General features: G+C 43.6%; 1 protein-coding gene across 2 annotated transcripts in view; it reads right to left on the bottom strand.

Moving 5' to 3' along the window:
• Positions 1-9,219, bottom strand: part of STAB1 (stabilin 1) — a 53,391-nt gene extending 44,172 nt beyond the window's left edge. For both annotated transcript variants that reach the window (XM_065749363.1, XM_065749364.1), the window contains exons 1-4: positions 8,818-9,219; positions 2,405-2,541; positions 1,517-1,632; positions 900-985 (exon numbers count right to left, since the gene is read on the bottom strand). In XM_065749363.1, coding sequence (XP_065605435.1) covers positions 900-985; positions 1,517-1,632; positions 2,405-2,541; positions 8,818-8,892 — 414 coding nt within the window. In that variant the 5' untranslated portion in view covers positions 8,893-9,219. The remainder of the gene's footprint in view (positions 1-899; positions 986-1,516; positions 1,633-2,404; positions 2,542-8,817) is intronic.
• Between the last annotated feature and the right edge of the window lie 6,241 nt (positions 9,220-15,460).

The following is a 15,460-nucleotide window of genomic DNA, read 5'->3' as shown; positions in this document are numbered from 1 at the left end:
GTCTTTCAATTCTGGTAAATGGGTGGCTGTCATGGTTTTATGATTTTTGGTACTGGTATTCCACATCATAACATCATGTAGTGCATTTAGAGTTAAAGAGTTAATGCTCCAGCTCCATGGAACATCGATAGTTCCAGGTATACCTGTCTCAGAAGAGAAGAAGAACTCCATTCCCCAGAGGACTTTGCGATGCTTTGCGTTCTTACGTGTTTACGCTCAGAGGGAAAGATAAAAACTGTCTGCGGTCACGGGACACTCTCTCTTTCCTTTGGGACCGACTCAGCAGTGGGTGCTTGCTGCCGTCCGCCTTCAGCGTTAGCGTAAGGCCTTCGGTTTATCAGACACTCTCTCTTGCTCATTTTACTTGATTTATTAGCTTTAATTCTAATTATATTGTATTACATTGTGTTATTTTGCTTTCCGATATCTATTTAGTAAATTAGCTTTCCTCCTCAGATCATTGCCACTGTTTGTTTCTAGAGGCCCATCTCCCTTTTCCCTTTCCCCCTTCCCCTTTCCTGGGGCGTGGGTCCGTGGGTCCCCCGCACCAATCGTCACGGAACCGGGCTGAACCTGCCCGTAAACCGTTGACAGTGGCTCATTAACAGGATTTCAGGGCTTCTTGCATCCACAGGCAGACTCTGATTATTTCAACTGATTGGAGGGTTAAATTCATGCAATTCTTTCTTAATTTATTCCTAGAGATCCTTCGTAATGCCATAACCTCGCCAACAGTGCCCTAGTGCTGTTGCAGACCACGCTGGTCCTCCAGATGAACCACAGACACTGATGTTGGAATAAAAGAATCTGCTAACAGCCCTCCAAACAGCAGGCTGGCCTTCATCAAAGGCTGTGGCACAGACAGCACACCACCCCCACAGAATGAACCGTGTGCTGACCTTGCAGATGCAGGTTCCATTTCGCTGTAGACCATCCAAGCACGTCCCATGACTACTGCAGGGATTTTCAGAGCCTCCTGGACATTCTAGCAGATAAGAGGACAAGATTAAACTGAAGAAACTGAATTCCATCTCTGGTTTTATCCCCTCTTCCCCTAGGTGTTCCAGTTGTGCAAAAGCACAATTGCTTCTTAACCAGAAAAGTCCTAAAAAGGGCCAAGTACACCTTGGGTTGGACTAACATACATATGGCACAAGGACTCCAGACCAGAAGCACACCAGAAAGAAATATCTTCCTCTTCTTTTGGAAACTTTCTTTAAGAGGAAAAAAAACATTCATTTCCAAAGCATTCTTTTTAAAGAAGAGACAAAAAAAAAAAGTTCCAAGAAAAGGGGTCGTTATGTGCTAAATGTGAGAGGATGCAATCCAGGAGAAGCAAAGAAATTGCATCCCCAATATCTTCTATACCTCCTAGATAGAAAATGGTGACTATCTGAGTGCTTAGAAAGCAGAAATCATGAAAGTTAATGAATTCAAGGAATATTTAATGCCTCCTGTTAAAACTCTTTTGACTTATTGGACAGCTGGAAGTATTACAGACAGATGGAAAACTTACCATAACACTCTGTACCCCAAAATCCTGGGCAGCACTTTTTCTCCTCAATTTCCTTCTTGCATAAGTGATAGCACCCTGGCTGGGAGAGGCTGTTTTCTCCTAACTTGATGGTGTATCTTAAAAGGAACAATCCAAGATTCACAATTACCACACAAACATACCACACGCTTGTTGGAGGGTTTCTAAACAAGCACACTGCAGTGCACTGAACTCTCAATGTAAGAGAACTCTTCCCTGCTCCAATACACACACTCAGAATTTCCAGTCTGGTTACATTTTCCTTAAGGATGCCTGTTGACTTGTGCTCCAATGACTGGCTATAAGAATTCTGCCATGGTTGTGAGACAGGGTCTGGAGTAGTTTGAGGGTGTCCAGACAGAAACTGCAGACACTGAATGGTTAGACAGCATGGAGACTGAGTAAGGCTCTCCAGGGTGACTTCAGACTCTACAGCTAAAATAAATTTGGAAGAATAGTTTCCTTGCAAGACTTGTTACCTTTTATCTTTCAGTAGTGACTACACATTGGTATGTTAGAAACAACAATGGGTTTCTACATGAAGAAATTTCTACAAGTAGAAATGGGTTTCTGCAGACCTCTATGGAGTAGACAGAACTCTGTTTAGTTGCTACATCAGGAATAGCATTCAGGGCAAGGCAGAGGTAATCATCGTACAACTTATTTTGGGGATATAGAACCTTAGATCATGAAATAGTCCCTGGAATTTGACAGGAGACAAAAGCAACAACAATAGAGGCCACACATTCATTTTATGCATCTGAAATCAAAACTGCTTGGATCATTAGAGCTCAAAAACCATAGGCATTGCTGTCACTCCTTACATTGCAGTGCTAAACCAAAACCATGACTGGTTAGGGAATGCCTTACCTGCAGTTCCTCAGTCCGAGTCCTTGGGTGGCCTTCAACCAGCCTTTGGGACAGGACATCCTAGGTGCCACAGCACAAGCTGTACATGCTGTACTTGAGGTAAACATCATCTTGACATTGCATTTCATTGATTTTAACTTAATAAAAAAAAAAAAAAAAGCAGAACAAAAACGAAATAAGTTCAAAACTGATCAGTTTTCTTATTGCCAACTATTAATATCTTTGTCAGCATTGCATCCTTCTTTTTGCATCCACACTGGAGAGGGTAGTGAGCAGTGCAGCTGCTCAGTGGTGCACCACAGTCTCGTATGGGCTGAACCACTGCGTTGTGTGTCTGCATGCTTCCTCACTTGGGTTTCAGCTACAAGGCAACAGGGCAGATCACTGATATCATCTTTCCCCCATGCCTGACAGCAAAAATTCTAACCACTTCTAAAGTAATCATAACCCTGCGTTGCAAATTTAAATGGATCTTTTGCAAACACTTGGTAGCGGTATGTGAGGACAAACTGTAAACTAATAACCCCTGATAGAAGATGCTGAATAAAGCGTGATGCAGCATTTCTGCTTTCCATGCTGCTGACACAGTCCCGTTGAGCTGGTTGTTTCCTTGCTGTTTTGTGGGTGTGAAGATGTGAATGCATTGGTTATAGATGTTTCCCAGAGACCAAGGGCTGCTTACACAAGTGTTCCTGGTGGCAGCTGTCTTTGAGAAGGTGCAGGGAGGGAAATTAAAGGAAGGGTGTTCCCCACCCCTGCAGCTACCTAATGATGGTCTGTGATGCTTTGAGCCTGTGGGAAGGACCTCATGAACGCCAGAAGACCAGGATAATACTTGGATAATAAATACAGCTGGTGATAAATTCAGCAAAAGTACTTCCACCTAACCTAAGTTAAGAAACTAACTAGGATAGTTTCTCCTCAGGGGCTCAAGCATCCTCACAGGGTGTACTTTTGTACCTTTGTGCCCACCAACTCTGCTTCTCCAAAAGAAATGCAGCCAGAGCAGAAGAGAAGCATAGAATCATAGAATCACCAAGGTTGGAAAAGACCTCAAGATCGTCCGAGTCCAACCATCCACCTACCACCAATATTTCCCCATTACATAGAATCACGAATCAGAATTCTGAAAGACTACAGAACAGCACGAAGAACTTCAAAAATTAAATCAGTTTAAAGAGCTACTAAATGTTTCAGTATATAACACCCCTGGGTGTGCCCGCATTGAGTGGAGCACAGAAGTTTCTGAAGAATTCTGGGTCACTGAACGAAACACAGCTTCCATACTTCCAAGAAATACATTCTGATGAATTAGAAAAATATTCTCTTCATACACAGAATCACTACCCATGTACATACTAATGCTACAAAACTTCAAATACTCTAAAAACATGGCCTGAAATCGAACTCAATGACTTGGAAAAAAAAAGTTCAATGGTATAAAAGATTCTTAGAGCAGTTTTGCAATGTTGGCAGTTCAGAACTTCTTCAGTATCATGTTGTATCTTCAGCCAAAAAGTAGAAATGTAGCTTTGGTAGAAGAAAGTCCACCTGGTACAGGAAAAGAAAGCATCAAACACCCGATTCAATTTCTTTGACTGGCTTTTCTGCAGCATCTGACACCAAATTGCTTTCGTTTTCAAGCATTTTCTCAATAGTTTCTCCATCAACAGTTTTTGCTTTCTTTCAACTTATGCCATTCATGAATCCAGGGGGTGATGCACAATATTGCTCCACCAATAAGCGGGGGGGACCCCAGCCAGATAGAATGCCACAGAGAAAGACACATAGAGAAAGATACAGCTTCAGAGAGCAGGCATTGTTGTATGCCAGCTTGTCAAGAAGCTCACAAATGACTCTCCTTGAATCCCTGAACAACTTGAGCCAAGCAACTGCACAAGAAACCTCTTTGCTCATTTTAAAAAGAGAAAATGTTCACTGCTGATGACAGCAGGGAAAAGCTGGGAGGCACAAGTTCTGTTTGTCCCAGAAGGTTGCCAGTTGGAAAAAAAACAACTAGCCTCAAATGTTCCTCCCACAGGCACTGTATTTTCTAAAAATAAAAATATTAGATCAGATTCTGGGAGGAGACCTTCACCTGGGATATTTTTTTAAAACCAGTCCTGAACAACACTGTTAGTGCAGCAGCTCTCCTGTTGCCCAGACCACCCTGTTTTGGATTCTCACCAGCAATCTCAGCCCAGCTCTGCTTCCTTTGAACCTGAGTAAGCCCAAGTGCATACGATCGCCTCAAGACAAAGGAGGAAGTCCACAGCTTCCCATTCCCACCTTATCAGCAGCCCGGGAAGGCCCTCCCAGATTATAGCCCTGTCAGGAAAACCTCCTGAGAGATAACCCTCAAGTCTGCAGGGACAACTCTGCGGAATGGTTCCCTGACTCATACATATGTTCCCATTGCCTGGAGCTGCTGACATTTTCCTTCCTTCCTGGAGTTACCTGCAGCCATCTGTGCAAGGATGCTCCCAACAAACCAACCAACTTGTTTGCCTGTGATGGTCCCTCATGTGGACATTCATTTCTAGTTGTGCATCTGGGGCACTCCTTACTGAACTTTAACATTCACTTCCTTCAGAAGGACTCCCTGCCCTGCATTATGAACAGCTTGAAAACAATCTGAGATCCACCAGATCCACCTCCCCATCCACCTCCCAGAGCTTTACTAACTCTGCCCAGGAGGATGGAGATCAGCTTTGCCATTCCTTATGTTTCTACCCTACAGGCACACAGCATAGCCCAAAATTTCACTGCTCATGGAACAAAACTAAGACAGTCACTACTGATGGATAAACGAGGAGCTAACTCTGGAGTACTCTGCCTCAAAAGATCAGCAGTGCCATTGATGGAGCAGGGAAGCAGCTGGAAACAGTGGATCTAAGCACAAAGTTGGCTTCAGATTAAACCTCAGCTTTTGAGAGAAGCCAGATGAATCCAGACACCCAGATCTGACAGAATGATGTGTCTGGTCCCTTCCAATCCCAGCCTCAGCCTTCACTTAGACAATGCCTCAGGAAGAAGAAAAGAGAGCTGCTCAAGGAGGAAACAGATGGATGCCTTACCACAGGTGATTATATTAGTACTGTAAGAATATCCCCACAAATCCTTATCAGGTGTCTGAGCTGCACCTCCTATATGCACAAGAAAGATCACACTAATTGTGGAGCACAAGGCATTACTTTTAAACCCTCCAATCTTCTATTTCATCTTTACTTCCAGGTGTCAGGAGCTGGCTGTCAGACACACCTGGACCACTAAACGTGTTTTCTGCTGCTGTGGTGAAGAAAGACACTGTTGTTCACATGTCATTCAGTTTTGCTTTCATTTCTTAAAGGAAAAGGATGTTGTGAGAGGAGAAAGGCTGTCACTCCTCCCTGGTGGAGTATTTGCAGTTCATTTTCAGAATAAAACAAAGGCCTCTAAGGCAAGGCAGTTGCGATGGAATCCCTCCACTCTAAATTCCTAGGACACTTGGAGCTGCTTAGGCAGCTTCCCTGTAAGAACTTCCCCTTTTTGGAAGGAAACATGCTTGTGTCAGCAGCAACCAGAGGGAGGAAAGAGGAAGAAAATAACTGCTGGAAATGAAAAAAAAAATGTCAAATGTTATTTGAGTGACAGAACTGATGAAGTAGTAATTTTCTGGATTGTTTTGTTTGTTTGGAAAGCAGAAGAGAGAATCAAGGGACATAAAAGCAGTGGTATGGATACTCAGACTTCAGAGAGGATGAGAGGCAGGCTGCTGCTTGAGTCAGAGGTGGCTCCTGGAGCACAGCCTCGCAGAAAACAGCCATGCTGCTCCTTTGGCCTTATCTGTGACCACTGTTCCCAAGTTAAGAAACGCTGAGGATGAAGCAGCAAGAGGGAGCATCTGCCTCTATGTCACAGCACAGCTGTCCAGAGCACATATTGCCCATGAGGTCTCTGGTCACTGCGCAAGGGAAAGGGGGCGAGGTCAGAAAAGGCACTCTTCTCATCAAACAATGTGAGCCTGAATTGCACGGTGCTTTGGGTGCAAAACAATAAATAGGAAGGCTGGTGTTCTCAAACAGCTCAAAAAGTAAAGAAGGCTTTTAAAGCAAGAGATGTCTAGCTGCAGCCAAAAGAAGTTAAGGGCCAGGGAGCCTCTGCCCGTGTCTTGCAGGACAGTGCTTTCTCAGTGCACTCACGTACATGTGCAGGAGCAGTCATGGCCCTCTGTGCTTCACTGAGACACTTCTGAGCTTCCGGATGCTGCAGTGCTTCCTACCCTCCTCTCTTACTTTCCTGGTATTCATGTTTATTTTATTCCATTTCAAGAGAATAAGCTGGGGAATTTCTAAGGGCTAATTTTATTCCTTAGTTTTATTGCTTTATCACTTCCTCCCAAAGCGTAACACAAATCCTTCTGCAAGACAAAACTCCAGGGAAGAAAGAAAAACATATTTGGACTTCAGTGTTCGGCTCCAGCAATCCTGGGAGCCAGTTCTGAAAACAGTCATTATCTAATGAATCACCAACTTTCCAGTGCTTTTGCCCTTTACAAAACAAAGCTGCAGACATATGCTTGAGTCACTGCAGTCATATAAGAGGTTCTCAGGAGCACTTAAGCTGAGCAGACCAGCATCTCCTGGACATACCAACTCTTCGCATTTGCCCAAGAAAGATGCCTCTCAGCATGAGGATAAACAACGTAGCAAGTCAAAATGCCCTCCTCTCCTTCCCCTTCTCCATTCTTCCTCCAGTACCACCTGGGACTGACCTTCCAGCAGAGAAACTCCTGGTTCTCACATCTGATATATCTTCTGTGCCTCACACCAAAACCCAAATCAAGCTAACAGATCTGAGCCATCAAATCAGAACCCTGAGATAACATCACTGGAAACCAGCTGCCTCAAAATCTCTTCTATCTCTCTCAGTAGTCCCTCCTCCTACAAGGCAACAGTAGCACCCCAGCACTTCTATCACAGTCACATCCTAAGTGATCTGAGAAGACTTCATCAGGCCCTTGTTTTTCCTTACTTATAAAGCTTGTCAAGAGTTTATTCTCTTCCCCCAGAAGAAGGAAGCTTTTGGAAAAAGAAATCTAAAAGGTCATTTTTCCTAGAGTCAGTAATCTGCTCAAGAGGTGATTTAATAAATTTCACCTTGCCCTGAGTAGTCACTTATTAGTAATAAATTAGGTAATAATAAATACATTTTAACTGCTTCACGCCCAGACACCTCAGGGATTATAGAAATCAACAATGTCTCAAAGGGAAGAGACCAAAATTTCCACTGGCAGCAGCTGAAGGAGGGATGCCTCTGCACGCATTGCTACACTAGAACCTGCTTGTCTGGAAATCGTGCTGTCAGACCAATAATGAACACCAGTAGAGACACTTCTTCAAGCCATACCTGTGCTCAAGTCACCTTAAATATCCTGGAAGTCCAAAAGGTTCACAAGGTTCTTATTTAAACGCTTATTAGCCATGTATGGCCCTTGAATTAGCCTCATATGGCCTATGAAATTGCCGTATACATAAACAGAAGCTTCCATCTAAAGTTCTGACCCTGAAACATTTTTCCAGCACTCTGGCCTTACCTAAGTTAGGTCTTCCAGACTCAGAATCATCTTACCACATCTGCCCACTCCCCTCAAAACTCTGTCATTTAGCACAAGACTCAAACTTCCACAGCTCAGATGCCCAAGGAAGAGGATTACCAAATGCCTCACAAAGCTTTGGACTTCGTAGGCCAGTCCATTCCTTCAACAGCAGAAAAAAAGACAAGGGCTAGGGCGGCAGGTGACACAAATACACATCAGAGTAAATTCTAGCCGACAGAAAGGGGGATAACACCCTGCAGAACCAAGGCCATAGACCCACAAAGGCATCCTACACTCTTCAAAGTGCTAAACACAGGATTGGTAGTAGAGGAATTGAAGCAAAATCTTCCCATTGAAAGTATGTGGTGCTCCTGTCTGGGGAACTGCAAGGAAATGTTCCTGAAACAAATGTATTCTCCCTGCTGCACATCAACAGCTCAATGAGAGTTTTGGAAGGGTTCTATAAAACTTTCTGGGGAGACATACAGACCTATGCTGAGAGATGCTAGAGGTACAGAAAATAACAGAAGACAAAGATCCCCAATGATTTTCTATCACTACTGTTGCATTCAGTGCTGATCATGAATACAAACTGAACCTGATCAAAAATTCAAGCAACTGGCTTCAGCCTTAACGTTGTCTCTGCCATTTAGGCAACACAGGTGTCCACCCATGAGCAAAGCATATACTTTACAGATTGAAAGTTCCGTTCCACATGCTATTCTGCACCTAGCAAAATGCATATGAAAAACAGAGAGGACTGCTCCGTAACACACCAGCATATGTACGTGAAGGACTATTGGAGGAACATTTAAACAAGGGCTCACAGACTTACCTTCGGATTCTCACAGTTGGCTCTGGGAGTTAAACATGCTGCTAAGAAGAATAGCAGCAACCCAGGAGGATGCATTTTCCTTCTTCTACAGACAGGACCCTCTTCGCAGAAGGGTGGTGATTGAGGCTGCAATTTCTATAAGACCTCCTACTAAGAATCAGATCCAGGACAAAGCACAGGTTAAAAGTAAACAGCGTGAGAACATTTTCGCGCAGTGCTCCTTGGCTGCAATGCCTTTGTACGTGGATGACTCCTTCTGCTGTTACCCCTCAATCAGTGCCGCCTTTTTCTTTCTTTCTATTCTCCTTTTTAAAATACACAAGCACAGCTCCTCGGTAAAACGTTTACTCAAAACAGGAACGACTACGGATTTCCTCTTACATATCAGTTCAGAACAGAAGGAAGGAAATCCTTAGTTTTCAACTAATTGGAATGAAAAGAGGTTAACTGTGTGCTTAACCGAAGGTAAATCCAAAGGGTAAATGTAGAAACCCCAAATTCATGAAGGTATGGCAATTACATTTTACCAGTGACATTAGTATGTCCAGAACCTGTCTAACAGAAGTACACCCAGTGATTACCTATCCCAATGTGTGAGTGAACAAAGTAATGCAAATGTGAGATGCACTTCAGAGCAGTAATACAAGCACAAACTACCAATTGGTGAAACACTTTGGGCAGCGTGTGATATTTATTTAAAGTATTTCTGCTACTCATCAAGACCAACATCATATTTTGCAGGTGCTGTGCCAGCAGTAACAAAATGTGTGATTCCCTAAATCTCTGCTGACACCTTGATGAATTCAAGGAGCTCCCGCCTAGCACTCAGAAGATGAAAATTCCTGAATGTGATTAAAAAACGCTAACTGAGGTGCTGCCTGAAATGGAATTTCTCCTTTTGAATATTACAGATGATCATGGATTGACAACTGATTTTACACGGCCTTTGTTTCCCATTGTACAAAGCAGACTAAGGATTGCTTTTTCTGGTAGCAAATCCCCCTGAGCAAAGAGGTATCCTTTGGTTTTGAGCCATGAATAGTACAGGAAGGTGCATAATGAAACCAGGATGGGAAGTGACTCTTGTGTTTAGATTGAGAACATTTGTATGTTCTTGTCCTCTACACAAACACACAGATATGCATGCTAAGACAGAAAGGATGTAAGAACTGCTATACTTACTAGTGCTGTTAATTGGGCTTTACCTCTTCCCCCATCCTACAGAGCAGCCAGCATGACGAAGAGTAAGCAGGTCCTACACCCTGAGCTAGCAGGAAGCAGATAAGGCAGACGTACCAGCCCACGGCCCAGCCTGAAAGCTCAGCCCACTTGTCCCATGGGAGGACAGCCACAGAGCCCGGCCCCTCTCTGCCCAGCACACTGATGCTCCTGGCAAGGCCAGAAGCCCAGAAGCTGTTTTGTACCCCCTGGAGTTGTGAAATGAGGAGGAGGCAGTGTGATGCATGCCAGTTCTGCTGGGATATCAACACTGCAAAGGGACAGTTCATAGAATTATAGAATTGCCAGGGTTGTAAAAGACCTGTAAAAGGAAGGAAAAGCTTGGTGGAAATCATGTTTGAATTAAATAGGATACATAGTAATGAAAAGGCTTTCAGTTAGCCTCCTTACCTGACCATCCTTCATGTTAAAGGAATTTGATACAACAGCAGTATACAGTCTACAACTGGGAACTCTGAGTGGTGCCATTTTACAGCAGAAGGACATAAAGCATAAAATCCATAGCTCATCTATCACCAGATATGGCTTTTCTGACCAAGTGGAGAAGGCAGCATGTTTGAGCCACTGTGTATGAACTGCTCGGATCATGGCTGCTGGATCTGCAACACTGAAAGGTGTGCCAATATTGCATCTGCATGACCCTGGGAATTAGTGCCAGGTGGAACACTAGCCATCTTCAAAAGAGCAGGTGGCCAAACGTCATTACCAAGGCTCAGTTCATAGTAGAATGATGCAATGTGCTCACAGTGAAGTCCAGTTTGCAACACTGCCAGAGATGGCAACAACAGCATGGAGACAGGAAGAGGAAACATAACTGTGAAGAAGAAACACATATTGGTGCTACATCTACTCTGGTCCTTTTCTCGCAAATATAGGTCAGGATAACTCTAGATGCTAAGAAGGGTTAATGTGAAAAAATGTATCCTGAGATCTGACAGAGCTCAACAACTGATGATTCTAAACCACGCAGAATGTTCAGTGGAAATATCCAATACTGCATTAATAACATCACTAGAAAGTAAAGGAATTTGTGAAACAGGGCGAATGTAAAGAAGTTTGAGTGTTCAGAAGCGCCTTGTCCCTGTGACCTGACATGTCTTCCATGAACACCTTAACATTCAGAACTGAAAACCGTTCTGGTGAAAAGTTTTCAATCTGTTCGCAGAGGGGAAAAAAAGAAGAAATAAAAAAATCCTGTGCTTGTGTAACAGCATAGGATTCACATGCAAACCCTTCCATCCTTCCAGGGCTGTGCATTTAAAATGCTGTGTCACCAGCTTCTCTCCATGCTGCATGTGCAGCCCTGGCTAGCTTGGGCAATTTCCTGTGATTGAAATCTTCTGTTTGAGCAACCTTTCCTGAAATGAGAAAACCCAGATAAGTGATTTGCCATCCAGCTGCCATACCACATCACTTCTGCGTGAGCTGACCCTTTGGATATCTCAATGAAGTCTTGTTCCAGTCTTCAGGGAAAGCTAGGAAAGGTCTCCCCCATCAGAGTCGGAAATGTGTCAGGAGGCTGCAGGGCCTTTAAAGCACTGGTAGGGCACTGAGCAGGCCAAGCCACAGGAGCTTTGTGCAAGAACAGGGCCAGCTGTGCCATACTCACTGAACACCCCGCTGCTGCTGCCCAGACACAGTCCTGCTATTTTATGCTTTTCTCTGTTGGCAGGTTGGAAGGAGCAGGAATTGTGAAGATGCTGCCAGCCCTGCCCTACCTATCACTACCGACTCCAAGTTCCTTTGTGTGCTCCTGCTGTGAAAGCCTGTTGCATTGTTCCATCCCTTGGTTTTAGTTTTTTGTCTTTTCCACCTGTTAAGCAGTTCTCTGGGATTCTCCTGGGCATTAGCTTCTCATTTCCCCACAGACATTTGGTATTAGTTAGATGTCGTGTTTTGGGAACTCAGGGAGCAAAAATGGGTTGTGGAAAAAGGGAGAATGTGAAGCTCATGACACTAACAAGGTGCTGAGGGAAGTCTGAGGCCAGCTGTGACAAAAGCCCTCTGTAGATCCTCAGAGCAATACTGCTAGCTGGTAAAATGGACACAAAGAGCTCATGAGTTCAGAGCTTAAATCTCTGACATAAGCAGGTGTTGTCTGAACCTCAGCACCTTCTTGATGTAACGAGTTTCATATCCATTTTTCCACAACCATTTTTAGTTCATGGAGTTAGCAAATGTCCCTTCATTATCAGGTAAGCAACAAGAAACAGAAGCTGGTAGTCTGCCTGCTCTAAACCACAACTGTGCACTTTTCCTCATGGTGCTGCATCTCCCGAGTTTGGCTGTGTTTGAAGATGAACACCATAGAAGTAAGCTTCTTCATCAGGCCCTGCATGCAAAAGTGGCATTTTGTATTATTTTTAAAGATCCTCATTAAAGTTGTCAAGAAAAAGAAAACAAATTAAAGAGGTTGATGTAAATATATAACTGTTCAGTACATCTGCAGCCACCAAATCAGTACTTGCCAGTACACAGCCTGGGATGAATGCAGAGCAGACAGGATAAAGGCATCTCATTCACTTTCCTTCTTTGTGAGGTCCATTTACAACTTCCAAATTGCAGTAGAAGGGAAGTTTTAAAACGTTTGGCCAGATCCTCAGCAGATAATGTGGAGCACAGCAGCATGGGTCTTTCTAGGCTGGCACATACTACACTGGGTAGAAAAGCAGATTGTGAAAGTCTCAGTTGGATTGAGAGATTTTCTGGAGAAGTTGGCACCCACAGATGCATTCACTCCTAATTCAGTATTTGAATGTCGAATGGGGTTTGAAACTGCAACAGATGTGAATGTAAAGGCTTACTGAAGAGAAACCAGCACACGGCTCCACTGCACTCCTGCAAAAACAGAGGAGCAATCAGAATGGCTCTGCGTGACCAAAACTGCTTACAAAGCTATTTGATTTCACTGAACTTTTTGTACAAGCTATCTATGGTCAGCTGGGAAATCCTCACAAATGGGAACAATCAGCTCATTTATTAAGTCCAAAGGGACAGATTTTTTTATTTCTGTGAACTTAATCACAACTGTGTTCCTGCTGGTAAAATCTGAAAAACTGACTGCCCAGGCTGTACAAGCAGGAGCTCTTCTTCTTCCACTATATACAGACAAGTGTATTAAAGGAGACATAATATAAATTACTGGCGAATTTTAGATTTGTATAAACCTTCACTGGGTTGCCATGAGATATTTGACTCAAAGGAATATCTGATCACATCTCTATACCAGATTGAAAGTCCCATCTTACCAGAGGATGATGTCCCTGGCTTCAGTCTGTCTTACTCATGTCATGGCTTTTTGGCAGTACACACACTTGTGAACAACTGTTTTCATGGATGAAACACAGGAAGAGCAAAATGTCATAAAAAAATCTCTGCCAAACACCTTGGGAACTCACTCAGAACTGCAACCACTTCCAGCAAACCAGATCGATGCATTAGTTCCATTCAAACAAGGTCAAATCTCACATTATTGTTATGTTTTTGTTGCTCTTCTTTTTTATTATGTTTGAATGAAAAATATATTCAAAACTGTTCTGTAGCTCAATTATACATTGCATACGTGGTCCAAGACAATTTCTCTTCATTCAGTGCTGCCCAGGCAAGCCAACAGGTTGGGCAGCCATGCCATCAGCCCACATTGTACATCTGTTCATCTGGTATGTTCTCAAGCAGTTGCAAATAATAATGAATTGCCAAAGACTCCTCTAGAGCGTTACCTAAGACCATTTTACCTACAGGTAAAACACACTTACAGGTAAAACACTTACACTCGAGAAGGAATTAAGACCTGAGTTTAGCTGTAGACAGGAGCCAGCAGTGTGTGCTTGCAGTCCAGAGGGCCAACTATATTCTGGGGTGGACAGCAGGGAGAGGGAGAGGGAGAGGGAGGGGATTGCCCCCCTCTGCTCAGCTCTTGCGAGGCCCCATCTGCAGTACTGAGCCCAGGCCTGAGGGCCGCAGCACAAGGACACGGAGCTCTTGGAATGGGTCCGGAGGAGGGGTACTAAAATGGTCAGAGGGCTGGAGCACCTCCCCTTCGAGGAAAGGTTGAGGGAAGTGGGCATGTTCAGCTTGGAGAAGAGACGGTCTGGGGAGACCTCATTGTGACTTTCAGTACTTGAAGGGAGCAGTATAAACAGGAGGGGGAATGATTGTTTACACAGGTTGATTGTGATAGGACAAAGGGGAATGGTTTTAAACTCAGACAGGGAAGATTTAGGTTAGATGTTAGGAGATGTTTTTCACTCAGAGGATGGTGACACACTGGAACAGGTTGCCCAGACAGGTTGTGGATAACCCATCCCTGGAAGCATTCAGAGCAAGGCTGGATGCGGCTCTGGGCAGCCTGCTCTGGTGGCTGGAGGCCCTGCACATGGCAGCGGGGTTTGTACTAGATGATCTTTGAGGTCCTTTTCAACTCAGGCCATTCTATGGTACCTAGTTTTATTAAATTGTAAAGCTTTTTCTACCTAGTTATAATTAAGCTAAAATATGTATGTACACTTGGGATTTCAGGTAACAGAAGACATCCCTCAAAGGAGATGAAAGTAGAGTTTATAGCAATCACACCCAACTGCAATCATTCAGTTCAGCCTATGCCCAGGAGGGGCTGGGTTTCCTCTAATTAACAGTTACAGATAGCAGCAGATGAGCAATGCTCTTTATCTCTCTGGTTGTCAAGGAACTCCACTGCATCCCACCACACAGTTTTTGACTTTGGCTGCTTACATGGTTGTCATTCTTGCACTGACTGCAATATTCCTGCATCTGGAGCCTACAGAGCACAGCTAAACTCCCTACTATCAGGGAGAAATGCTCTACAGAATGATAGATTTAAAACTTGTTTGGAGAAGGCTCCAAGCAATCTGTTTAAAGGTTGCTCTGCTCTGAGCTCAACATGACCCTCCAGAGGTGTATACCAACCTGTTTTGTTATATTTTAAAAGATCATCAGCTTTAAACAGCATCAGCTGGCTGTGTATATACAGCAGAACACTTCGTCGCTTCTTATTTCCTGCAGCTATAATAAAACAGTTAATTGAAGTCTCATTTACATGAAGACAAACTCTGTGTAGGGACTTTTTATTTTTTTACTGCCATTGGAGGCTGAAACTTGCTGGGCACAGAAACATCTCAAGTTAAGGATGACCGCCAACTTGGAAAACAAATCCCTACAATCTGATAGAACAGTGAAAAAACTTGAAGTAAATCCTCTGCAAATTGTGTTTAGAGGCTGCAGATTCTCATTTTCAATGACTCAGTTCTATTTCGGAACCATTACCTACTTGCTACTGTATAACTGTTTTCTTTCATGCTTCATAGTATACTCCAGGAACAAAATGCACCACTGAACTGTACATGTGGTGATATTCTTGATATACTTGAATTAAAAACAAGGCCAA

Source organism: Cyrtonyx montezumae, unplaced genomic scaffold (assembly GCF_038088225.1).
Source record: "Cyrtonyx montezumae isolate F1298 unplaced genomic scaffold, pur_monq_1.0 scaffold_6, whole genome shotgun sequence".
NCBI classification, from domain to species: domain Eukaryota; kingdom Metazoa; phylum Chordata; class Aves; order Galliformes; family Odontophoridae; genus Cyrtonyx; species Cyrtonyx montezumae.
Note: the sequence above shows the minus strand (reverse complement) of the source record. Positions and strands in the feature narration are given on the sequence as shown.